At 44.2% G+C, this 26,957-nt stretch overlaps 1 protein-coding gene across 5 annotated transcripts in view; it reads left to right on the forward strand.

The window, feature by feature from the left end:
* casz1 (castor zinc finger 1) overlaps nucleotides 1-26,957 on the forward strand; it is a 205,264-nt gene that overhangs the window by 163,383 nt on the left and 14,924 nt on the right. For 3 of the 5 annotated variants that reach the window (XM_080445076.1, XM_080445075.1, XM_080445077.1), the window contains 9 exons: nucleotides 4,365-4,925; nucleotides 10,528-11,440; nucleotides 13,149-13,214; nucleotides 14,999-15,115; nucleotides 16,590-16,680; nucleotides 19,437-19,601; nucleotides 21,559-21,731; nucleotides 22,187-23,067; nucleotides 26,518-26,641. In XM_080445076.1, the coding sequence (XP_080301202.1) occupies nucleotides 4,409-4,925; nucleotides 10,528-11,440; nucleotides 13,149-13,214; nucleotides 14,999-15,115; nucleotides 16,590-16,680; nucleotides 19,437-19,601; nucleotides 21,559-21,731; nucleotides 22,187-23,067; nucleotides 26,518-26,641 (3,047 nt within the window). In that variant the 5' untranslated portion in view covers nucleotides 4,365-4,408. The remainder of the gene's footprint in view (nucleotides 1-4,364; nucleotides 4,926-10,527; nucleotides 11,441-13,148; nucleotides 13,215-14,998; nucleotides 15,116-16,589; nucleotides 16,681-19,436; nucleotides 19,602-21,558; nucleotides 21,732-22,186; nucleotides 23,068-26,517; nucleotides 26,642-26,957) is intronic. The other 2 variants (XM_080445078.1, XM_080445079.1) reach the window with 1 other exon arrangement.

The following is a 26,957-nucleotide window of genomic DNA, read 5'->3' on the forward strand; positions in this document are numbered from 1 at the left end:
ACACGCATCAACCCTTGGGGGAAGAGACACAAAAGGTTCTCTCAGTCACACACCGGTAGCTGGAGCCGTGTCAATTAATCTGCCAAAGGTTTATAAAGTTATAACCAGTTTTTTTTAAAAGAGCCAGAACAAACTCTTGGTTACATATTGAAAAATAAGCCTGTGCTGTTCAGTCATCTCCCAGGCCCAGTTTGTGTTAATTAAGTAGAGATATTGCTGGGGGTTTTGTCCCTGTGTCAGTCAAGATGTTGGAACTCGGCAGGAATCTACAACAAGCCCTGTACCCGTGTTTGATTAGGTAAAGAGATAAGCTTCAGTTTAACAGGTAATATCTACCTCTTTGAACACGGGACCTCCAGTGGATTCTCCAAAGAAACTGACAGCACTGCGGGGAGTCATTGCATTTGCAGTGAGGCACAGCACTTTGACTCACAGTGAACATATGCCTTGAGTTATTCTGTTACTTTATGGATTGTAAGTGGGGTTTAGTAACCCTCATGGGCCACAATGATTACACAAGTCTTTGCGGTCCCTGTAAGGACTCACAGGAGCCCCTCTTGTCTGTGTGACAGAGACCCGGACCCTGCCACTCTCCACCCTTGTTAACTCCCCCACCCTTTTTTTCCCCCTTGGCTGCCTTGATTAGAGTCTGCGCACGTTCACACAAATAATGCACTTCCAACGGCGTTATTAGGATTTGAAACACCACTTGATTGGGCATGATATCATTCTGGCACATAAACAGAGACGCTGCATCAAAAACCAACAAGATGCTGTGGGGCTTGGAGCCCGGGAGCAGCTTGGGGAGCAGTCAGTTCACTTCTAGATTTGAATACAGGCTGTGTCGCCAAATAGACGGCCGCCCAGTTCTGAGAAGAACCAGGGGCCTGGAATTAACTCCGATGCACATCTTTTGACCATAGATGAAAAAGAAACCATCTCTAGTACAAATATATTCAAAATAGTTTCTTGACTTTTTTTTTTTTTCCTTCAGGGTTTTGGCCTTATACAGTCAGTGTATTTGCGTTCCTTCGTGGCTCTGCACTGTTTCCAGTAAAACTAGTGTCACTGTTAACATAAGCATTTGGAAAAATTAGTTTCAGGTTGTTGTGTTCATATTCAAGCCTGCCGATTCTTTCCAACTCCCAGTGCTTACTGAGGTGTCTCCGCCTTGACAATTAGCACACCATGCTAAAGCAGACTGTAAATAATGTCCGATGCGTGTGACAGAGTTGTTTTTCTCTCTGATATTCATTAATAAGGGAGATTGCTTACTGGACTCTCGGGGAGGTGGGGGAGTAGGTCCCAGAGGGGAAAGTTGTTCTTTCATGTAGGTCCCTACAGATTTTATCTCATTGTACGCTATCATGCACACAAACGACTTGAGGTAAACAGCCCAGTGTTTCCATAGCAATCGCTATTGCAAGCAATAGCAAAAAGCTCCTGTTGACAGAAATCCACAACAGAAACTTCTTCTCCTAACCACTTTAACATGGCATCCCAATTTTGGAAATGTCTTTATAGGTAAAAAAATATATATTTTTTTTTGTTGAAAATTAAACCTTGCTTGTGGATCGGCTATTTTCAGAATAATTTATACATGTTTTGTGATTAAGTGGTAAAGTCATTAAATAGTAGCTCAGACGGCTTCCATACACCCTTCTGTAAACTCACTGCTGGTTGTTCATCTACAGGCTATTTTCTATAGTGTTATACATCAGAAAAAAATGTATTCAACGCAAAAGATGTCTGACATTTTTGTTAGGCACCTGGAAAGATACTTAGGCAGTGGCTGGCGACCTGCACTCACGCTCCTTATTGTTAACAGAGAAATGTACATAAATAGTCACTAATGGAAAGAAACAACTGTGTAGGGGTCATTTCCTACAAGGAGCTAGAGATTGCAATGCAAAGGAAATCGGTAGTTAAAGCATGAAATACTGAGCACAGTAAACAGAAAAAATGACCTCCACTGCAACACCCAAATGACCTCAATCTTCCTTGGGAGTGTATTTCTGAAAAGAAAAAAAAGCTAAAATTTATGTCTTCCACTTCTTAATAGTTTTTCCAGCCGATTTTTTTTCTTTTTTCTTTTTCTTTTTTTTCTTTGCTGCCCTCTAAAAGGTGACCTTTTCACCCCTGCCTCTAATTGTCTAACACCAAATTGTACAGTAATGTGCCGCTGATGTACCCCCACCCCCCAGAACGACATAATTCTTCAAGTCATTGTTTCAGAGAGGAAGTCCGCAATGTAAATACAGTAACTGAGAAAGCATGTGTGTGGGGAGCACAGGGCACATTGTTTAGCGGCAAGGGTAATCTGTAAACTCACTCAAATTGTATATCCTCTAATGATTCCACAGCTTTGCAAAAGAAAATGAAAACAGGATTTTATGTTGTGCTGACGTGATTTACATAATGCCAGCAATGGCTCACGCATGATTGTTCTTGGCTTTATGGGCTGAGAGAAAATGAAGAGGACTATACCCATTGTTATAGAGAGCGAATTGAGTCTTTAAGATAGAACTTTGTCACTCATATTATCACACATTTTTTCCCCACACACAAATAGTATGCCCAAAGCACAACGTGGTTTATTATCTTACCACAGTGTGGTTGAGTAAAGGGGAGGGAGCCGTAGATTCAATACAACTTTACAAGATAGGAATATAGTCCGTATGTGGCACAAAGGTTGGTATTACTGTATTTCACTGAGCCCCACTTGACAAAGGCATTCCTTCTGACAGTTGGGGGGAGGGAAAGAATATAAAGAACACAAGTTGACAAGTTTGTTTCCAATCCCCGGTGGTCCTGCTGCAGCAGCAAGTAAAGAAAAAAAGGTTATTGATATCATAAACAACCTGTTATAAGCTATTTACAATGTGATAAAGATCTGGACTAGATTTTGAGCCTGGAAAAACTGTTGGAAGGTGAACTTTGGTGGCTCTGGTAATCAAGTGAAAGGTAACAGAGAGCAGTTTCTGCCCTAAAAAGGCAGCCCTGGATATGGAATGCCAGAGGCAGCTGTTCTGGTCTCATCAGAGGACATGTTTTAAAGATAGCCCCGCATGGGTTGAAATAATGCCACCCATTCCTGCCCCAAAGCACACTCTATCATGGCCATTGTTCAGCGAGACTGCACTGGGGGGAAATTTAGACACCATCCAGTATAGTATATTGTTCAGTAAAAGACATGTAAAAAGATGGCAGATAAACCATTTCCCCTATTATCTACTCACGTTACTGCCAACCATATCAAAGATTTTTCTTTTTCATCTTTTTTTTTTTTGGGAGGGGGGGGGGGCGGGTAGAGTGAAGATAATAGAGAGTAGGGTAAAAGCGTCAATGTTTTACGCTTGAATGAATTCAAAACAGCAGCCCTTTACGCCTGATTTATACTTGCGCTTGGTGTCTTGCAAAATAGCCAATCTGCGACACGTTGTGAGCTTGTAGATCTCCTATTTTTGGTGTGAGACACAATGCACAACCAAGTATAAATCAGGCTTTATAGAAACAGTCTTTGTGATACCGCCCCCCCCCCCCCCACAAAACACACACACACACACACACACACACACACACACACACACACACACACACACACACACACACACACACACACACACACACACACACACACACACACACACAATATCCAGCATGTGAGAACCTACGGTATCTCCTGAAATGCCCTAAAGTGCCCAGCATTTCCACTCAACATCCTGACAGCTGTAAAAGCTGTACACCCCCTAAAACCCCCCACCCCCCTGCCCCCCACTCAGTGGCAGGACCACAGCCTCTTGAGGTGAGAGAGAAGATAACATTTCAGGGGTGTCTCTGTGGCGCTGTCATGTGAAGGATTATGTTAGCTGTGTATTCGCTGCTTGTTGTACCAGAGGGGGGCCTGATACCAATCTGCCTGTGGTTTTAGCTGCCTGGGATATTTTCTCTTTTTCTCTGTCAGTGCTTTAAACTCTGAACTGACGATGGAAGGTGTGACTTACAAAGATATGTACAGTATCTCTCTCTCTCTCTCTCTCTCTCTCTCTCTCCCTCTCCTCCCAGTCTTGTGCTGTTATTGTTAAGTGGCTGTGCTTTTGGTTGTTATTAATAGCAGCAGCAGTAACTGTTTGTCCTATGTCACTTTGTTTGTCCAGGGTGAACCTTCAAATTAGCATAAGAGAATGACACTTGCACAACATTTGTTCAAATGTTGGTTTGCGATGAAGGCGTGCCCTGCCCTCATCTGAAAAACCTGTCCATTGAGGGAAAACTTGAGGTTTCTCGAAACTTTAACATAGATCGCTTGTGACAGAACTTTGGCTAATATCTCCTTTTTTGTTTTTCTTGTCTTTTTCCATCAGCTGAAAGGAGTTTATGCACTGAAAAGACCTCAGGAAAATCCAAGATGGCCGCCAAAAGGAAAGGTGGCCTAAAACTCAACGCTATCTGTGCCAAGCTGAGCCGCCAGGTGGTGTTCGACACTAGCTCCCAGAATGCTGAGGGAGAACAGAGCGTGGCTGAGAACAGTGAGCGTGGTAGTTCCCACTACGACGACGAGACCAACTTCCCCGAGACCCTGACCCTGGGCCTTGAGGAGGACCAGAAGAGACGCGAGGCCATCGAGAAGTGGGTCAACGGCGAGTACGGCGATGAGCCACCGCCGGTACCCGGCTGCGGTGACGACCAGGAGCACGAACATAAAGTCGGTCACGATGAAGATGGGCCCCCCGAGGGTGTGTACATGGTACAGCCCAAAGGCTGCAGCGACGAAGAAGACAACGTGGACGAGCCCGAGCCCATGCTGGGCTCTCAGGATGGCAGTTACCACGACGATAAAGACTCCGAAAACGGGCCACCCAAAGAAGAAGTCTACATGCCGCCCAGCGAGCCCCCGAGTCGCCAAGCACCTTTCTCCTCACCAGGTACATTTTCTCTTACCATCTCCCCTGTGTACTCTGTAAGGCCTCGTTATGCACTGATTTAGTACTTATTTGGCTTAAACCAACACTACCTTTGCCCTTCAAAACATTCCGCTCCCTATTGTTAAGGGGGCAAAGCTTAGAAAGAAGATGGGTGGCATGGCTGCATCCACATCAGCTTAAATGGGGCTGTTATTGGAAAGAGAAGCTCTAGAGTTACAATATGAATAACCACTGACAGTATCACCCTAAAGACAGAATCAACTGGCACTCCGGAGAGGAAAACAGGAACTACTGTCAGAGTGTGTGGTTAACTGTATCAAGAAATTCATATTTGGAGTAGGCTTACACTGCAAGGCCGCTTATACATTCTCCCAGCAGCTGTAGGGCCAAGAGCGCTTGGCAGGGCTGGGCTAAGCTTCATATTACACCCGGGATTACATATTGAGTCTTTGATTTTTCCCTAAGCTCACTAAACTTAGCCACCGCTCAAAGCCACGCTATTACATGCGGTAGTAGTCTGTTGTGAAGGAGTTCAGGTTCAGTTCTGGCAAAGATTAGCTCACTATGCTCAAATCCAAGAGATCGGTTGTCAAATAAAGTCAGAAATAGAATCACAGTCCATTTATTGCAGTTCTGTTCTTACTATGAAATCAGAGTAAAGGCCAATGCTTTTATCTGTTGCACTGGCTTATAACATTTATTGTTCACAAACATAGGCATATTTTAATGAATTTATCCATATCTCATAGTTTGTTGTAAATGTCTCGCCATAAGACTCCCATTTAATAATTACACAATGTTCCTTTGGTATCATTTGTGGATTAGCAAAGAGATAAAGGTGGCACACACCTAAAGTGGCAACGGTATGTGTTAACAGCACAAACAGTCTTCTGAGAAATTACTATTTACAGGCTTGAACTTGTTGAACCTGAAAACCGGAAGCATGTCCACCGTATCTCAGAGACTGTCCTGTATATGGTAGAACAAAACACAGAGCAGTAAAACAGAGAGAGGGAAAAAACACAGGTTGATAATAGGAAGAGATAAGGTCTGTTTCACAGACATCTAGTGCAAAAAAAACGAAAAACAAAACAACGTGCAGTTAGGCTCCAGTTGTTGTGGTAGAAAAACAGGTTTTGTTTTCTGCTTGCTCACCTCAGTTTTGCTGTTTTTCTTTCATCTGGGTGTCTGACTCAGAGTCAAATATGTATGCTTATTTTTTTTCTTCTTTTCTCTTCATTCCTTTTTCTGTTTACTCCAAGTGTGTAACAGTAGCTTTTACCGCTCAGACAGAATTGGGGGCAAGAGCTTCTCAGAAAAATCTAGTAAATTTCTTGTCAGAGCAAGGCGAATGAAAGAGGCTTTGTGGTTTTAATTAGTCATTTTGTGTGTTATTTCTTGGCCATAAAAAGGTCTGTCTGTAAATATGTGTTAGTGTTGAAGAAGAGGCTTACACCTGCTCTTCTACAACTTAACATCTCTCAACAAAGCTAGGGTGTTTGAAGACTGTGGAGAGAGCATACTGCATCAGTCGCAACTCTTGTCTTTGGATTCTTTTTTTTTCAGAGTTGCTCTTTGTTGATTGTAACTAGGGCATCTATATTGCCATGTTTCTGCACGGCTCACAATTAAAACATTTTTTTCCCTCCCTCGCTCCCTCTCTCTGCTGTCTTTCAAAGGCTGATGCGGAGTGCGCATAATTATGCATATAAACATAGTGGCTTAATTATCTCTCACAACATCAGTGACAATGTAATTAACAAACATTGCAAGATCAATGAGAGAAACTGCGACCTTCAAAACATTTAACTCCTCACATTGAGGCATCGTGCGGATTTCCTATCTGCACAAAACCCCAGAATACTCTTCCCAGATAATTTAAGATCTTGCATTATTGGAGCCCTCATAAGCAGGTCAATGCAAGAAAAACTATTGAACAGGAACGATGAAATCAATGATACAAATGCACATAGGGATCAAACGGGCCTGACCATGACTTCAAATTGCAATTCAGAGTTCACTGTAAAGGGGTATTGTTCATTTCGAGCCATTTTCAAAGCATTCTCTATTTACTGTCTGTTAATTAACTTAACAAACAGTGAGGAAGTTTGGCGCTCCGTGCTGTTTTGTCTGCGTGTCATTTCAAATTAGTTCGAACCAGTGAACAAAGTGTCCTGCTCAGCCAAACCAGCCATCTGTTATGATACCTCTGTCCATCAACACAACAAAAGCTCTTTTTAAAACCCTCACATTTTAGTGAACTTCTCTAATTCATTTATTGAAGACTGAAGTTCATTCATTCATACAGTAAAAGGAAGTGTTTTTCAAAAAACTTTTTTTTTTTTCAGAAACCTGCCAATGCCTATAAACAAACACATCCCATTTTTCAACGTCTTTTTCTGACTGATCACATGACCCAATGTGAATGCACTGCTTTATGGCCCTTTACGGTGTATTCAGACTGGGCATTAGTCCATATATAGCCACCAGCAAAGCACCTTTATCATCAGCGACACCTCAGTGCTGGGAGCACAGAAGCCATGCCACACTGATGGCCATGTTTGGTCAGTCGAAAGGAGATATAATGCCCGTTTGTTATCACATCTGAGAGGGAAAATGTGGCCTAATTGCCTCAAACATAGACAAGGCCTCGTTCTGTGTTGCGTGTTGGAATTTGCCGGCATGAAGTGGCAAGATTAGGGCCCACTTCTTTTTTAAATTTTCCAGTGACACCAGACTGAGTGATCTGAGAGTGAGTGAATGAAGAGGGGAAAGTCATATGTATGTGAGAGAGAGACAGAGCGAGAGAGAAGTTAGATATTGTCGCTGTCGGGCGTAAACCTAGTATGTCCAAAACTGATACTTTAACTGAAAATGTAGTTATTAATCAGTCACAACAAGCTCTTGTTAATACGTTTCATTTATTCAATATTTATAAAACCCACATACAGACTTAACCACTTTCAGCCTAGCAGCATCCTTATTTTGGACATTTCACAAGCACTCTCAGTGAGAAAATAGCAGATCTACCAGCTCACAATGTGTCACGATGTGACGTGCTGTGAGCTTTTAGATTGGCTATTTTCACAAATTTTGTACAACACTGTCATACAATGAAGTATACAGTAGGGCATTCATATACGAACAATGTAAAAAGATGAGATATGGAAATACAAGGTTTCTGGCCGACGGCGACGAAATAGAGAAACAGCGGTGGGGCCAATCTCACCTTAACCCATAAGCCACGGTTCCTCTCCCAGCGTTCACATGACATCATTAAGAGGGAGGCAGATAAGGCTGGAGGAGAAAACTCATTTACATGGTGTTTTAGAAAGGTTATCTCCTGTCGGGCCCAGCCATAATCCTTTCAGTTCAAGTCCAATCATTTGCCTGCCATTGATAGCATGTCACATGGCCCCACTGCTGAATAATGTGACTTTTTTATAGAACATTCACAATGTAAATACACTACGAAAATGAAATAAGTTAAAATGAAAAAATAATTGTGGTACCCTTGATTGTACCACAAAGATGAGCACAAATGTTATCATTATCACTATACCGCCTACTACTAAGCAACACAAACTAATCAGAATAAACAGGGAGCCGTGATAACCTGGACAATAATCATGATATTGGTATCGTACAGATGGTGTTCATCCTTATCAACTTCATTTCTGAGAGCATAAACTTAGTTGAGTTGTATACCTGAAGGCCTGAAAAGTTTCCCAGAATTCCTAGCTCACCCTATTGAAGTGTTAGTGTAGTTCTGCTCTATCTTGGAGTAACGTGAGTGCAAACATTAACACTAGGTATATGCTGTGCCATGACCTGATATGCCCCAGCCATTGCCGTAGCAGTTAACACACCTAGTAATAAGGTCAGGAAAATAAAACTCAACCTGGGGGTGGGGAGTAGTAAACAAGTACTGGGTATTAACTGCACTAGTACTAACTATGTAAGTAGTGTGAGTAAACATCAAATGTGGTAAATTAAATTGCACCACAATAAACATTGAAATGAAGACTATCTCTGTCACTCCTGCGGTCTCCTGCACATGTGAAAACATGGTGGATTTGAAGAAATGATCCGTGGCAAACATGCAGGTATTTCCTCTCAAATACCTGATCCATTTCTCTTAAATTTTTCATGCCCTTTCGATCTGCCGGATCCTCTTTCATACTGATGTGCCATGAGAAGGCGCAACCCCAACGTGGTGGATGGAAATTTAGGGATTATTTTACATCCCGCGCAGGAGATGTGAAAAGCAGGGGCAGAGTGACCGATTTAGAAATAACACCGAAATCTGAGACAAGACCTGAAATATTTTCGTATTAATTACCAGGGCGGTGGTTGGTATTACCTCTGGCCAGCTTCTGTTTGTGGGTGGGTGGTTGTGGGTGGGTGGGTGGTTGTGTGTGTGTGTGTGTGTGTGTGTGTGTGTGTGTGTGTGTGTGTGTGTGTGCGCGCGCGCATGAGTGTGCATGAGTGAGGCATGCACGCACTGAAAATGTAAAAAGCAATCAAGCAAATGAAAAAATAAAATAATAAAATAAAATAAAAACCTTGGTCCAGAGAGAGTGCCAAGGGTGATCCAATTAAGGCCAAAAGTCTTTCATGACGCCAATGCAGAGTTATCATCTGGTCGGTGTGTACCATGTCTGGGTTCTGGGTTCTTGCCAGACTTGCAAACTGGCACAAGTCTAGATTTTTGAAATAGATTTGGGATCGGCAAAAACAAGCTGCCTCACAGGTTTTATCTCTTGCGCTCCTCTCTTCTCCGTCTCTCTCTCTCTCTCTCTCTCTTGCTCTCTCTCTCTCTATCTCCACCCCCCTGTTTTCATTTTCGTCTATTTTTTTCTTTTTTTTGATCATAACTGGTTATGCTCCTCTCCTATGCTTTCAGGCGAGATAATTTTTTTCACTCTCTGACCCCTTGTGCTAACCTGGATGAAAGTTAATGGGCCAGAATTAATCTCCACATAATGCAATTAAACTATACATTTACTGCTTTTTTACCCATGTCCTTGGGGAGGTTGTCTAATTTAATGGACTCTTAAAATAAAAAAAGTGGTGTTTCAATTCACAAATATGTAAAAGCACAAATATATAAAAGCCTCACTTAAATGTTCTGTGTGTGCGTTTTAAAGGTCATATGATTATTAGGTCATGCATCATAACAAATCCTGTTAAATGTGAAGTTTGTGACTTGCACAGTATCTGTCATCATTTCCTTGAAATAAACAAGTGACAAACAAAAAGCAGATAGCGGTGATGACGTCATTCTTTCTCATAGTCATTCACTGTTATTTGACCAGACGGGGAATTCCAGTAATGCTTGATTCGCTCCCAAAAAGTGAAGTATAATGTTTATAGTAACAGCATAAAATGACCAAAAACGTATAGGTTGAGTGTTTATGCTTCCACCTTTCTCGATTCAAATGGAGAATACCTTTTAACCAATGCTTCCTTTTTTCTATTTTATGTTCCATTTGCTATGAACAGGGAGGATTAACATAAAACCTTTTTCAAAGTGACTACAAGAACAAATGGTGTATCTGATATGGGATCTCTCTTCTGTTTTCCTCTCTTGTTTGTACAGGAGAGGCATCAGCCCTGCGAGACTATGCAGCCAACACCATGACTGAGTTCCTGGGTATGTTTGGGTATGATGACCAGCAGGTAAGGGATGAGCTGGCCAAGAAGATCAGCTTTGAGAAGCTCAAAGCCGCTACCTCAGACCTCTCCTCCATGAGCAGCGAGGAGGCCTCGCGGCGTGCGCGCTTCTCCAAGTACGAGGAGTACATACGCAAACTCAAGGCCGGTGAGACCCTGCCGTGGCCCATGCATACTTCCCCACCGAAACCAGATGACCTCAACCCCAAACTGTCCATAGACAAGAGTGCTACTATGATCCAGGCCACCGGGAGCCTCCCTGGGGCTGAGGCTCAGATCTACCCCTCCACCCTGGAGCCCAAACAGCCTGGAGGAGCCCAGCTAAGTGCCCCTCAGCCCCCCAACCCTTCTCACATTCAGAACATGGCCACCCGCGCCTCCAAATATGACTTTTTCATCCAGAAGCTGAAGATGGGCGAGAGTCTGCGGCAGCAGAACGGCAACACCTACAAGCGTCCCTCCAAGTATGACCTGGAGAACGTCAAGTTTCTGCACCTCTTCAAGCCCGGTGAGGGCAGCCCCGACATGGGCGGTTCCATTGCCTTCAAAACTGGCAAAGTCGGCCGTCCTTCCAAATATGACGTCAGGAACATCCAGAAGCTGATGCCAGGGAAGCCTGAGGCGTCGCCGATGCCCGGCGTCCTCTCCGCAACGCCAGGAACACCGAGCCCTCTGCCGTGTGTCCCTACTGTGGCCACACCTGGGCCTGGCATTGTCCCGGGACTCACCATGGACCAGACAGGACACTTTGGCTTCAACGCAGCCGATTACTTAAAGTCGGCAGTGTCAAGCTTCTCCAAGACTGACTCCATCACCACAGGCACCGTGTCCTCTGTCAAGTAAGTGTGTCTGAACGTGCTGCATATAAAATCTGTGTGTGTACAGTTTACATGGAGGTGTGTATATGACATATGGAATATAGTATATGGCATACTGGGGAGCCAGATGAAAGAGTGCAATATATTTCTTCTTTAAGGTTGTGTAATCAGTGCTTTCATTGACAGTTATTAAAAGTATGTGCTTATTTAGAGAAATGTTGTGAATTATTGCACCAGTGTGTGATGTATTGGGTCTGCACCAAGTGCTTAGAACAACTCATACCTCCAATCAATAAATTATTAAATCACATAAACCGTCGTTAAAACCTCCAGTTTACAGCTAGACAGTGCATATACCAAGCTCAGATGTCTGTGTACTCCTCATTGATTGTCTCTCAGTGGAACACCTTGCAGCTAATGTGTGCCTCACATACACTTAACTGCCACCATGAGTCAGTTAGCCCAACGCAAAGGTAATTGCTACCTCTACAGCAGCCAACGCGAATGTAGTGTGAAATAGCGCGTGGCGCCCAATAGATCCGCAACATGATGAGTAGCGAAGGCACATGAAGTGTTTACTTGCCGTGGCCCTCCGCCGAGACTGATTTAGCACAGTCATCGCAAAGTGACTGACTTCCCTCCGTTCGGCTGGGGTGTAACAACTCTCCCTTTAATTACTTTGGAGCCGTGTCTAACCTCCCGGCGAGTCACACGGGCTGACTCAATGCCGCCTGCCGAGTGCACTTTAAAGCAAGCAAACAAGGAGTTTGGGGAGCTAGCCCGAGCATCTTGGCACACTACCACCAGGAAAACAGCTCCTGGAGCCTGTTTGATTGGTTTTTGACCTTGTCTCTCGTTAGTCAAGGCCTATCAAAGTCCCTCAGTTCAGAGCCCTCAGGCAGCTCTCCCTCAGGCTTTGGCCTTTGACAGGCTGGGTCTCAGCGTCGCCGCGTGCGCCAGGCTAACTAGCTTAGCTCTGGTGCTCATCGCTGGGGAGGACATGGGAGGGATTGCTACTGTAGAGTGTATGCCAGCGCAGCCTTCCCCTCTGGGCCAGATTAACCCCAGGTCACCCCCCTGTGTGGAGCCTCTCATGAGGAGCTAAATGCCAGCGTTGCTTCTGTCACTCTAAAGGTACTGTAGGACCACTGTCAGTGCCATGCAGAGAATGGCATCCGCAGGTGACACAAGATAAACTGCTCTTCAGCATGTTTACCGTGGATAGAACTACTTATCTACAAGCTCTGTGAGCCTGTAGATCTGCTATTTTTGCCAAATGTTCTGCTGTTACGCAGAATGTTCCTCTATTCTTGCTGAACGTTTGCCTATTATAACAGAATAGCCTATTATACCCAGAATAGGAACGCTAAGGTTCATGTGGTTAAGAGCAAAGGGTCCTCAGAGATGACCAGAAAAGACCTTTTCAGAGCTTTTCTCCCCACATCCCCATTATCCAGTTTTGCATATAAGCACTCACCAAAATACCCCTTAAAAGATTAATGCTCCCTTCGTTGGTCGGGAGACCATGCATCAAAGTGCGCTCCATCGCCATCCTCTGATTCATACGGCATGTGAAAACGCTGTTACGCTGCAAAGAAAATGTATATTGATAGCCCAAAGTTTGGAAGCGCCTTGTAAGTAAATACTGTGTCAGTGTGTTTTTATTAACAACAGGCAGCCCAGCCTCACCATTAATCCTGTCCTCTTTTGTGTTTTTCTGTCGTGTTAGGAACGGCCTGCCACCAGAGAAGCCCGCTGGCGATGACATCAACCTCTACCAGAAATATATCGCCAGGTATGCAAATCTCTCCCTGCGCTGGAAAAATACATCCAACATGGAGACAAACCGGTTTATTCAATTAATGGTGTTTTATTCACGTGATGTAACCAGATAGCAGAATGGTATGAGGATGTTTTGTGTGCTATGAGTGAATTAAAGAAGAGGGGTTGAGTTTAGAGAGGATGTATGTAAAAGAATAAGAGAGGCGAGCAGAGTAATGGTTTGATATGGTGGCGTAGGGTTGAAATAAAAACTCAGGACAGTTGTCAGTGATTGAGACAGAGGGGATATGAGCTTAGAGTCCATGTTCTTCTTGTGTTTCTCAATCAAGGTGAGCAGGCTGATTGATTTGAGAGGCAGCCACTCACACCAACTGGGATAAAACAACAGGGGAGGGTGGGAGCTGAAGGAGGGGGGGGTCTTGCATTTCAATGGACAGTGACACACAACAATCAACGATACCCCCCCCCCCCCTACACACACATACACACACCCTATATTCCAGCTTCATTTGAGCTGCCACTAGAAAGGTGATTATCACTTGTTTGTTTATTCGGTTTAAAAAGAAAGAAAAACCGACATTTGAAAAAAGCCAAAGTGGCTTTGGCGTTAATGATTATTTCTCGCAAGCCGTAACATGAAGGGCACAAATCAAAGCCCTGGCACTGACAGACACAGGCACACACCACATATCCTCCTCTGCACGTGCATGCATGCGTGCGCGTGCACACACACACACACACACACACACACACACACACACACACACACACACACACACACACACACACACACACACACACACACACACACACACACACACACACACACACACACAAACCTCTTCCTTGGACTGATTACATTTTGCAAGAAGATTTAATTAAGGAATTTTTAATGAGGCTTCTGCTGGCACTGCCAAGAACTGTTTTGATATTTGCGCTGCATAATGCATAAAATTTGTCTAAACATCTCGGCAGTTGATGCACGGGGAGGCTGCAGATAAGCCCAGATACAGTTTCAATTTCCGTGTTGGGGTAGGGAGGGTGAAAAAAAATATGTGAGAACGGGAAGAAGAAGAGGAGGGAGGGGAGAAAAAAATAGAAAAGGATGGGCTTGTAAAAAGGGCAAATATGGATGGGTAAATTTGGTGGTGCGGCTGGGGGGGAAGGTGAGGGGTTTAGACGGGAGAAGGGAAGGGGGGAGATTCATCTATGGAGCTATGGCTAATGAGTGCATGCTTACGCTAAAAAACAGCTTTGTAGATCTGTTCGGCTCACCGCCACCACCTCCACGACCACCAGCCCTGTGAGAAGTCTTTATCGTCACATCGCACCACAATCTAATGTTTTAAAGAGCTTTCCTTGGTACTGTTTAGTCGCAGTTTTTCCTCTTTAAATGCTTTCATGCACCCACTATTGCCTCGGCACTTTGATCTGCGTGTCTCTATTGTAACGGGAGATGCGCTGCAATCTCTGTATCGTGGCGATATTAATATTTAATCTGCTGCTGAATAGCAGCGGCCCATTAGGCCCCCTGACGCGGCAAGTGGGAATTGTCCAGAGGCAAATTGATACAGCTGGGCAATGAGCAAAGGGGTGGGCCGCAGTCCCAGGGGGGCTCTGTGTGTGTATAGGTGTGTGTGTGTGTGTCTCTGTGTGTGTCTGCAACTCTGCATAGGCGCATAAAGAGAGGAATAGGGCTGAAGAGAGAGAATATTGATGCTGGGCGACATATGTTAGCTTGCTTGTATGGGTGCATAGACATGTAATGCTACTTATTTTTTGACATTTTCTCCGCAGGAATCGTGCAACCTTCCAAAAATCCCTTCTACATCTACCAACTTGTTCTGAACCCCCCACTCCCCGGCTACACCCCCACCCACCACCCCACCCTAACACACAACCAACTTATAAAAGGTAGTGGATTTGCCATTCAATTAGCTTAATGAACTGGGCAAAGTGATCTGTAAATGTAGCACTGGGATAATCCTAACAGCCAAAAAAAAAAGAAATGGAAAAAAATCTATTACTTAGCCCCTTTCCCCCTCTCCTCTGCTCTTCAAGCAGATGGAACTCTTGGCAGCAGCAGCGCAAATGTTTATTTGTGTGTTTTGAGTGGTAATTGGAGAGTTTTTAACAGTCATCATCGTCAGGCTTATAATCAGGCCCGTAAAACGCAGCCGCGCTGTACTCTCTTTTTTATTTAACTACTGTGGAGCCAAGCTGGAATCTGTCTTTTGGACTCCAGACTCATAGAGTGGTGGGGTTCAGTGGGTGAGTGTAGACAGAGCTACTCCAATATCTCCATAGGGCTAACCTTTTTTTCTGTGATTAATGCACTGTGGTTAACCTGGGAGAACTGTGCATTGATTTGGCATGGTTTTAAAAGTGAAGGTAAATGAAGGAATCATATGTGTGTGTGTGTGTGTGTGTGTGTGTGTGTGTGTGTGTGTGTGTGTGTGTGTGTGTGTGTGTGTGTGTGTGTGTGTGTGTGTGTGTGTGTGTGTGTGTGTGTGTGTGTGTGTGTGTGTGTGTGTGTGTGTGTGAGAGTGCATGCATGCGTGTCAGTTGTGGAATAGGGTTACAGTTTAAGTGTCTCTACCCGTTGCTTTGGAAGTAAATTGAGCTAATTTGGTTGAAATTGATGTGACGGACAGGTAAATTGTTGTGGCAGTGTGGAAAGCAGAAGTTGGCTTGAAGGAGTGCAGTGGTAATAGCAACAGATTATGCACAATAGTCCAAGGTCAGGAAGTGTTTCCTTTGTTTAATGTGGATGTGTATTAATGCCATTTGAGACTTACTGTGATTAAGGACTATATTATGGTGTGGGTATTTGTTGCTTTGAAGTTGAGATGATGAAAATGAATTTTGCACTGTATTTGCTCACTTTTGGTAACTGGAGGACCCTTGACTTCCAACATTATGTTTTATTCTATGCTGTTGAAATTGATTAATTAATGAATGTATTAATTGTATTTATTACTTAATACAAAACTGTAACAGTATGCATACACATGATAACTCACTATGATATTAGCTTGTTGAGCACCATTACTACTTCTATTGTTACTCTCACTTTTTCAGTGAGACTAATGCATATTTATGTTTGCCCTGTGACTGTTCCCAGTGCAAGAACTGTTGCAGTTTGATAGGAGCTGGAACAGTTCTGAGGGGCAAACAGGCTTTTGAAAAAAGCAAGTGTAGTGGAAATGCCCTTGCTCTAGAGAATTAAATCCTGATTGCTCCAGTGGAGTTGCTCTGACATTACCAGGTTAAATAATGTTTAAAAAAGAAGTAAATAAATAAATTAAAGTAACACCATTTAGTGTTTTGTCAACCTCAGTCTTTAGCTGGCGCAACTGTGGAACGTCTCCTGTCACTCTGTTTTCAGGTTCTCTGGAAGTCAGCATTGCGGACACATGTCCTGTGCCTACCAGTACAGAGAGCACTACCACTGCATGGACCCCGAGTGCAACTATCAGGTGAGCAATGTACATTTATATCGTTCTGGAGTAGCTTGCATGTTTTATATTCTCTAGGCTCAGAGGCTGGCAGTTCAGATTCTTTAGGCCTTGTTACTTGTCAGAATGAAAAATGGGATTACGTTGTGATACGGTAAAGTTGTAGCCTCAAGGTTCATCGCCCTGCAAGTGGATGTCCTAAAACCACCTAGCAAGTGCTTAAGAAGAGCTGTTCCGTGATATCAAGGTTAGGTTTAAGATGTCTTCATAAGTCAAGAGTCGCATTCATGGCTATCACAACTGTTGAGAAGAGGACTCGTTAAGCCAAGTAACTCATGGCAAAGGGAAAATGGCTAGACAGTAGGATACATAAATGCTGTATAAATAATGTGTTATCTTTTCATCTCTGGTCACACCCAACAAAGGTTTGTTTAGATGAAAACCTTTATTTGATGTTGGGTTTGCTGAACAGGTTCTGACTGTTGGCACTCATTCGGTTTCAGAGCAAAGGCTTGACCCCCCCCCCCCCTCCCCTCCCCTTTTTGTAAGCTGATTCCGGGCACAGTCAGCCTCTGACAATCAGTCTTTTATTTCAGGGGTTAATGGTAAATATGCTTGAAAGATAGCTCAATTTTTCTAGGTGCTGTTTTTTTTTCTGAAGACATCTGCCACTGCTAGGGGGCCTGGTTTTAATCCCCTTTCACGTTATTAATCTTGTCCTGGTCCCGAGAGTTGTCATGGATGGCACAGGAAGGAGAAAGAACACAAAGCATGTCATTATACAAGGCTCATGTTTGCTACAGCATATGGCGTAAAAGAGTTAGACAAACACGGGTAGATTTGTCGAAGACGTCAAAAATCCTTGCACAACCAGTCCAGAACTGTGCAGGTGCTGTGTTTTGTCTTATGTTTATTTTCCCTCGGTTCCTCTCGATTTTGTGAATTAAGGCATCTCCAACCGTAATCTTTGTCTGCTTCTTATCAAGAGAGATTACCGCTCGATAAATTATGTTTATGTGTCGAGGAGCGTTGCAGATCTGGGGCTTCATTTTCCGCACTTCACAGCTTGATGAGACACAATCTGGGAGGAATGCAAAGGAAAAATCATTTCATGTCATTAGATGAGAGTGTTAGTTCAGGTTATCATGGCAATTTCCACGCTCAAGTCCACATTTCTCACTAGCTTTGTGTCACATGGAAAGCGCAGATATGCTCACGCAACCCCAAGCACTCTGGATGTCAATATAAAAAAAAAATAAGTCGAGCTGAGATGAGCGATTCTCCTTTCAAAGCGATAACTCATGAAATGTTACATGACACACACTCCTGGAATATTACCCCACTGGCAGCCTCGGGCCGATTGGCTGAGTGCGGACATTCTCCTTTCATGGGCCTGTGTGTGTGAGAGTGTTGTGTGCATCTTGCCACACTAGTGGGAATCCTAAAATAAATGTAGCAAGTGGCTCCCAACCTTCATCACCACTCAACTGAAAATGAGCTCTTTTTCCCAGTCAGCTCTCCATGGCCTATTTTGGATGCCACGATGGATCGAATGTACTCTGACCGCGGTTCAACTTATCCACCTTCCTACCTACTGCCTTATCATTGACCATCAGCATCTAGAACCCCAAACCTGGATCCAAGCTCAGTTTTGTTTTTTCAATGGGGGAAAAAACTACTCAAAACGTCATGGTCCTTCATTGATGATTAGTAAAACGCACAATGAAGTGTTTAGCCTAGTGAGAAATGAGATTCCTCTGGAAAAATAAATAAATAAACGCCATTGGGACATAGGCCAAGGGCAGAGGAATGAACAGCTGTGCGGGATTGTTACTTTTTAAGTTGTGCGCTGGTGGAACACACGACACAAGGCAATTACCCTACTTTGTACAGCAATTAGCCGTGTTTTAGAAAGGGTTCTTTCTGATATTTTTTCACTTAACTGAAGATAAATATGGATTGTAGACGGCACTGTCTCATTGATTCGCACTTCTCCAGTTACAGTCTCAGTAACATCAGCTTAAGGCCAATTACAGCCGATTTGGTTGCTGTCGGTCTCCGCAGAGTGACTTTTCTGTTTTCCCCTTCCTGACTCCTGGGTGCAGGAGGGATTTTTTAATTTTAGAAAGATATTCTTTCATCATTACAGCAGAAGCTGGCACCGAAAGCAAGCGTTAATGCTTTAATTAAAAATGGAATCATATCTCAGCGAGGGAATTAAAAGGGAAAAGGTTTTTTCTTGGTTGGCTTGTTTGTTTATTTGTTTGTTTCCGTTGTGTTCCCTTTTCTCCATGCGCACGTCTGAAAAACCATCTGCACGGAACGCTATTTTTTCCAAAGCCAGAAACATCAGAACTGTGATCTTGCATGTCAAGTAATCCATCTTAATTAAAACAAAATATATGAAGTACGGAGGGAATGTCAAATAATAAAAGGACAAGTATTAAGGGAAGGAATGTACTAGCTCATGTAGAGACCCTAGAGGCTCCCCTAAAAAAGCACCAGTTCTCAGATAGATCTCGGACCCTGCATTTGGATCGGTCACTGCTTATTTGAGAAATGCGGAATAAATCAGTCACAACCGAACCTGTCACCTTTAAAGACATCCTGGCCCTCTCTCCGTTGCAATGTGTACAGCCCGATACAACTGCCAACTGGCTCCCGCGCCTTGCAGCTGCTGCTTCTGCGGCGATAAAGTAGACTTGTTGCTGATTCTGTGACTGGTTCAAATAAACAACAACCTGTTGCTGTACATTTTTGTCCCCCCTCCCTGACAGAGGTTTACCAGCAAGCAGGACGTAATCAGGCACTACAACATGCACAAGAAGAGGGACAACTCCCTCCAGCATGGCTTCATGCGCTTCAGCCCCCTGGATGACTGCAGCGTGTACTACCACGGTTGCCACCTCAATGGAAAGAGCACCCACTACCACTGCATGCAGGTAGATTACACAGCCTCATTCATCCCCTACCTCTCCTCATACATTCATACATACACGCAAACACACACACACTCATACACATAAGCCCATGAAGCCCCATGTACACACACACACACACCACGTGCACATTTCACTTGTACATGTGCAAATGCACATACAGTACGTAGACATAAACATATGGCCACTTATCCACAAGTATTACATACCCATGACCCATTGTCACTTATGCAGATCCAAGGCTTCTTGTGAAATGGGATTTTGCAGGGTCATGCATAATTCATCAATGTGCATTCCAGAGCCACAACACAACACCGGATATACAACATAGACTGTGGTCAGTTCCCAGTGGATTTACTAATATGAAACCGAGTGTATTGTCAGTTCAAGCAATATGCCAGTATATGGCTCAGGTTGTATGTCCATAAAGAGACTAAAGCCTGGTTGTGTGCCCATAAAGAGCCTAAATACAAGTCAGTTGAGTTATTGTTTGCGCCAATGACACCATTTAGGGGCAATTCAAGATGGCACGGAGTAAAGCGGAAAAAAAAGTTGGAGCGTTGGAGAGCATCACATAGTTGATGCCAGGGACTGGGACAACCAGGACACTCAGGCATAACACATGAGCTCTTGGATGGTAGAGAGTCACACGGTTTTAAAATACATCTATAAAAGGGAATTGCAGCCCCTCCACTTTTTCCATTAATCCCAAAATGCGTTTTAAGAGCAGTTTCACCCGTTTGGCGAAAGGCGTTCTAATATAAATAAAAGGGGGAAATTAAAAGGCCGAACACACGTGAGGCCACTCGTGTGTCCCCCCACCACCTCTTCGCTCTCTCTCACTCCTTAATTGGCATGGATAAAATTCAGTTAGGTGTTTATATAAACTTCACATTTTTCATCTTTTAGTACCAAGCGGCCAGTTGAAGATTATTCCCCTCCTCCGGATTTGTTTAATTTTTTTTACATCTGCTTATTTTCAAGGTGTCATCATGCCGAGCTTTCTTACTGGCAGGGCAGCAGCCCAGCGCAGGATGACCAGAGATATATTCTTCTTTAAACCCCCCTAACTGCGTAATTGTTATTAAGACGTTTCAGCCCTTGTTTTAACAGTGCCTGAGAACCTGCAGATGTTGGCATCGGCACTCTTGATTTACGGGTGGGGGGAAAAAACCAGAGTGGCATTTTTTTCATTGTTTGACTCAATATGGAGAAGTTGCCCCGTTTGTGCGGGTGAAAAGTGCCAGGGATGATATACAATTGCTGCTTTTAATTCAAACATTTGCAGTTTTTTCTCCCTGTGTGCTGGCTCTGAGGTCTCCCAAGTACAGAACGTTTTAAACTAAAGAACATGACATGTCACATCCAACTCCCCTGCTCTCTTTGTCTGTGTGTCTCTCTCTCTCTCTCTCTCTCTCTCTCCCTTTTAAATGTGTTCTCTCAGTTACAGTAAAGGTTGCGGTGACTTCACTATAACTCAAATATGATTTTTCTTTTTTTAAATTTGCAAATGTACATAGGTAGTTTCAGCCACATGCTACCTGCTGTGACCACTGCCTCTTTCAGTCATGTTCTTCCTTCTTCAGTATTTTTCCGTGTCACAGACTCACAGTCACAACATTGTTTCCAACTCGCAACTTTGACTCATATGACTTGAAACTCTGTGTTTATGAGGTATACAGCCCTGGTGCACTTATAACCGCGAGATTAAGGGCGAACATGAGAAAGCGTCTTAACTGCCAGCCACTTCTAGGTCACTAGCATCATTTTAACCACACTGTACTCATTTCTCAACAGCTCATATACTGTACATCTACTAACCTAAACATGTTGCTTTTCTGTAAGACAGCTATTCTTAAAGCATTCTTAACATAGTGAAGCATTGTGAAATGTATGCCCTGGGACGTATTTTTTTCTCCATCTTTCTCTTCTTTCTTTTTTTTTTATCTCTGTTCTGCAGGTGGCCTGCAACAAAGTATACACCAGCACATCTGATGTTATGACCCATGAGAACTTCCACAAGAAGAACGCCCAGCTCATAAATGATGGCTTTCAGAGGTTCCGTGCCACCGAGGATTGTGGCACCGTGGAGTGTCAGTTCTACGGACAAAAGACAACCCACTTCCACTGCAGGTGAGGGGGCTGAATGTACCTTGATGCTTTTCAGCACCTGTCAGTGATGCTTGGTTTATGTATTGCTGTCCCCTAGTTTGCCTCCAGCTCGATCTACTATCAAGGTTTTTCTCATGGCTAGAACACCAGTATGTAAATCTGAGCCGGTCTTTGCAGCTGTGTCTCATTATGGGATGGATGAATGTAGAAATTATTATTAGCACTTATTGAGGATAGCTTTGGTTAGGTCATCAAACTAAAGTGGTGGAATGTCAAATCCATCAGGCAATGGCTGAAAGGCATGACATTTCAGTGAGTTACTGGTGTGTCACCTAAACCCCTTAGCTATCATTCCTCCATTGAGAAGTATTTGAATCATGTGTCACCGCTTCATGACTAGCCAAACTACTACTTACAGTACATGCTTCTTGTCCAACAATGTTTTTCCCTACTTTTTCTATGCATGCTTTCCTCAGGCGCCCCGGCTGTTCTTTCACCTTCAAGAATAAGTGTGACATTGAGAAGCACAAGAGCTACCACATTAAGGACGATGCCTACGCCAAGGACGGCTTTAAGAAGTTCTACAAGTACGAGGAGTGCAAGTACGAGGGCTGCGTGTACAGCAAGGCCACCAACCACTTCCACTGCATCCGCTCCGGCTGCGGCTTCACCTTCACCTCCACCAGCCAGATGACCTCCCACAAGCGCAAGCACGAGCGCCGCCACATCCGCTCATCCGGTGTGATAGGCCTGTCCACCGCCTACATGACGCACAACAAGGATGACCCCGACGAGTCGAGCAACGATGACCTGATGGACTTTTCAACGATCAGCAGCAGGAACTCCAGCCTGAGCGCCTCTCCGACCACCCAGCAGTCTGCTACCGTGCCCCACCTGCTGGCCACGCACACCACCACAGTCTCATCGCCCTCTCCGTCTGGCCACGGCCTGAAGTCCACGACCTCGCTGCAAAATGCCAGCCAGCGCATGTCCAGCCTCCTGGCACAAGCCCTGCCCAGTAACATGCCCGTGGCCCTCGCTCTGTCCAACAGTGCCCTGGCAGCTTCCAACCCATTCTTCCCTCTCATGCCCAGGCTGCCCCTCCAGCTGCCTCACTCGGCCGCCAGTCTGATATCGGCGGTGTCTGCCGCCTCCCACTCCATGCCCATTGACTCGCTGACCATGGGCTGCTCCGCGGGAGGAGTGGGGGCCGAGGGAGCCATGGCCTCTACGCCGACCACCTTCTCCGCCTCCTCAATCATGGAGAAGATCTCAGCTAGCAAGGGCCTCATATCGCCCATGATGGCCCGCCTGGCAGCTGCTGCCCTCAAGCCCTCCCACCACAACCCAGACACAGGTTAGTCATTTAATTTGGGTTTAGGCTCCATCAATGTGCAGCCACATGGTGATTGGTTTGGCTTTTTCCTACACACACGAGAATCATAATCTGTATTCATTCAACCTTTATTTATTTTCTCGGAAATACATCGAGGGCAGAGCCCTCATTTTCAATGATGCCGAGATTACAAAAGGCATAATACAACATTGTAATAATATTGAAAATAAGAACAGCAGCATAAAACAAGTTATATATTGTGAAAACAAGCAAAGAACAGAGTATGAAAAAAATAATAAAGACATGTTAATTAAAACAATGACAATTTAGAACATCTCCTTGACTTAGTAAATTATACCTTTATTGATCATTTACTATTTTACTCTATACAAAAGTCGATTCTTTATTAATGCTACAATTTGTTTTTACGTTACACCACTATAATGCTGTTGTCGTGCTATTTTCAGTCTTATCCATATGCAAACATAACTCATGCCAAATACATACATTTGTCCATCACTGAATTATGTCAGCACTCAAAGAGAAAGGAAGCCAATTCCCTGTCAAATTCGCATCTTTGTTCATGTACCTACTGCACTCCAGCCAGATCCAAGAGTGCATTCAGAGGTCACCGCTATCACTGTCCCACAGTGGAGAGAAAGAGAGAGAGAGGGAGACAGACAGAGAGAGAGAGAGAGAGAGAGAGAGAGAGACCGGGGCTTGAAAACTGCCGCTTTCTGGCTTTGAGGGACATACTGGAGGCATGGTCCTCTGCTCTGGGCTTGTTATTGTGGTGATCGTTTGTTAGATATCCCACAATCCATTTGCAGATAAATGCGCTGACAGGGGAGAGTAGAGCCTGTAAAAGTCTCTTACGGTGCTCACAGTGCGGGGGGGGGGGGGGGGGCTCCCGGGGCTCGTGTGTCGAACATGTTTCCTCATCACTGGTCTCTTATCTGTGCCTGTGCTCGTTCCGAGCAAATGGAGGTGGAATGAAATTAAGTTCAGAAATTGCTTGAACAAAAAATGTTGCTTTTTTTCTCCCCTCCTCCTTCCCCTCTATGCAAACTGATATAAAAACAGAAATCACTCAGGCAGAAATGAGTCAATGCAACCAGATCTGAGAAAGTGGCTGTTTTTTTGTTTTTTTTTGGTTGCTTCTTCTGTGAAACAGGAACGCACTCGCACACACCTATAAAGAATCATTTAGAATTTTTAGAAACCCTTTGTTTCTCACAAAACACATATTTAATTTAGCGTGAACACACTTCACATGAGCTCCCCTGTTTCATTCACACACTGCCATTTGTGTCTCAGTGTCTAAAAGAGTGCAATACAGATAGAGGGCAGAGGAGTTTGAGGTTTTTGTTTCTCTGAAGTTTCTCATGTTTGCTTCAAACAACATGTGTGAACAGGACATTTGGGGCTAAATCGAAGAGGAAGTGGTTTTCAGCGCTCAGTTAAAATGATGTGAGAAAATTGTCAGTTTGTTTGTGGCTAATTTCAGATCAGGTTGTTTGTTTTATTGAGGAGGGTTGTGAAACTTTGCCTCTAATAGGTGAACTGTATTCTTGTTTGTATTTTCCATCTCCGCTTTCACTGTCTTCTCAGTAGAATTTTATATATTTACTGTATACTGTATATATATATATATACACACACACACACACACACACACACACACACACACACACACACACACACACACACACACACACACACACACACACACACACACACACACACTGTACATATTTTTTTTACCCAGAAATCCATGCATCTGAAGGGTTACTAATTAGAGGCATGGTACAGATGATCTTTCACAAGCTCTGTATCTTTTCCGGAGTAATTACACAGTGGTACAAACATTATTCCTGGATAATTTCCAGAAAGATGCCGCTTTGAGTTAAACTCATTTGTTCTCCCTCATTGGGAAACGGGTGAAAACGAAACATACAACTGTAAAACTGATTTTATTCTACACTATAGTACCGTACACCTTAGCGTGCCAATTTTCTGTTTTTATAGCCGGTTACACTAAGAATTCCATGCCTTGACTTTGCCTGGTGGTTGTGTGTGGAATCATCATATAGTGAGTAGTTGCTCTTGAAATAATGGGCTCTCATTTGGTTTTGCAGTTGATGTAATTGCCAGTGACAAGGCAGGGTTTTGTCTGGCTAGTTAATTTTGGGTGGCCCTTTTATCGGGCCGGGCGGGGTGGGGGGTGGTAGGGGGCTGTCGGCGTATGACTTGGATGGAGACTTAGTAAGCATCCAATGACCTCAAACCAGACACAAGACTGTGTGACTATTCCTCTCCCTTGACCCCACCCTCCATTAGCCCCCCACCCCCCCATCTTCACCATTATGAGACTAAACCGACAATGACACTGACACATCCCCATCTCCTAGCGTTCAGCTGACATGGCCCAAGACTGGCTTTTCCACTCCTATTCTGCCTGATATGTCTCTGGGTCATCTTATAGCATGGGGGGGGGGGGATTTGCATTTCCCCCTACGTAGGCTAGTCTTGTTCTCCTTTAGCAAGAAAAGAACAGGGGCCTCACCAGGCTGAGGGCCAAGGGCACACACTTGGTTGCCCATGACCTTGCCTGTCACAATTCCTCATCACCAGCCCCCCATTTCCTAAACAATATACCCCCAACACCACCACCACCACCACCACCAAACCAATCACGGCTGATGCACTCCAGTCTCCCAATGGCTGAGAGGCTACAGCAGGTTCCTCTGTCCCTCCTCCCTGACTATTATTTTTTTCTATTTTAATAAAACTCCACTTACTGTCTACCAAAAGCCGAGCTTTCTCTGTATAGCCCCAGGACAAATTAATATTTCAATCACTTGGGGATTGGGGATGGTGAGGGTGGGGGCAGGACTCACCTTCCTGTCAGCATTTTCTACCCCACCTCGTTTTCCCTGCCTCTTTATTTATTTAATTTCAGCACTCCTCTCCTCACTTGCGGCGTCCGCTGAATACCTATTCAGAGGAGAATGTGATCGAGAGGTCATGCTATTTGAACCAATCTGATTGGCTGTCAGCTCCAATCTGACCAACATAGCCCCCCCTGTTCCTCGTGGGCATGCTCAGTGGCACTGCCTGCCGTCCGTTGTCACGCCAACGAGGAGCCGGGGAAGGGGTGGGGGGGGGTTGACCAATCTTAGACTGCCACTTTCCTTCAGCATTAGCATCTCACTTAATGACCAGTTAAGAGGCAGCCCAGCAAATGAGTTGTGACAAGTGCTGCAGAAAAAGGAGTCTTTTTCCCTCATATATCCCGCCTCTCAATCACCATTTAAAAGGCTTGACGGCCTGACATAATTTGGCAATAATTATCACTCTGAGTATTCTTTTCGGGCCAGGACAGAAGTCAGATTGGATCTCATCACAGGCTAATAATGCTGACCAACAATAACTTTGTTTTCTCTCGTCTCTCCCCGGTGCGGTCCTCAGGGAACGGGCAGCATATCTCGGCAAGCCGGTTCAATCTGGTTCAAGTGAAGCAGGAGCCAGTGGAGGCCCCCTCCCACGACTCCATGCAAGAGCACAGCCTGGACCTGAGCAAGAAAGACAACAGGTATGAGGACCTGGGGAGTTAAAATGCTCTGATGGAATTTTGAAGACACCGAAAATCACTTCAGTTGCCCAGGACAGTAGCCATGGAAGTAATGTTCCTCATAAAATGAATGACCTACTCACAATGGAATGATCAGTACAGTGGGACAATAGAGAACAATACTGCACACATTTTCTATATTTCTTACTTCGTGTCTAATTTTTTTACTCTCAGTTGTTTTAAATGTACATAGGACTTAAGTAAAAATACATAAAGGAATACAGTAATTAAGAAACCTTGATGGATTATATGTATATTAAAGGACCATTTTTGGCAG

This window comes from Gymnoscopelus braueri, assembly GCF_963280865.1.
Source record: "Gymnoscopelus braueri genome assembly, chromosome: 12".
NCBI lineage: Eukaryota > Metazoa > Chordata > Actinopteri > Myctophiformes > Myctophidae > Gymnoscopelus > Gymnoscopelus braueri.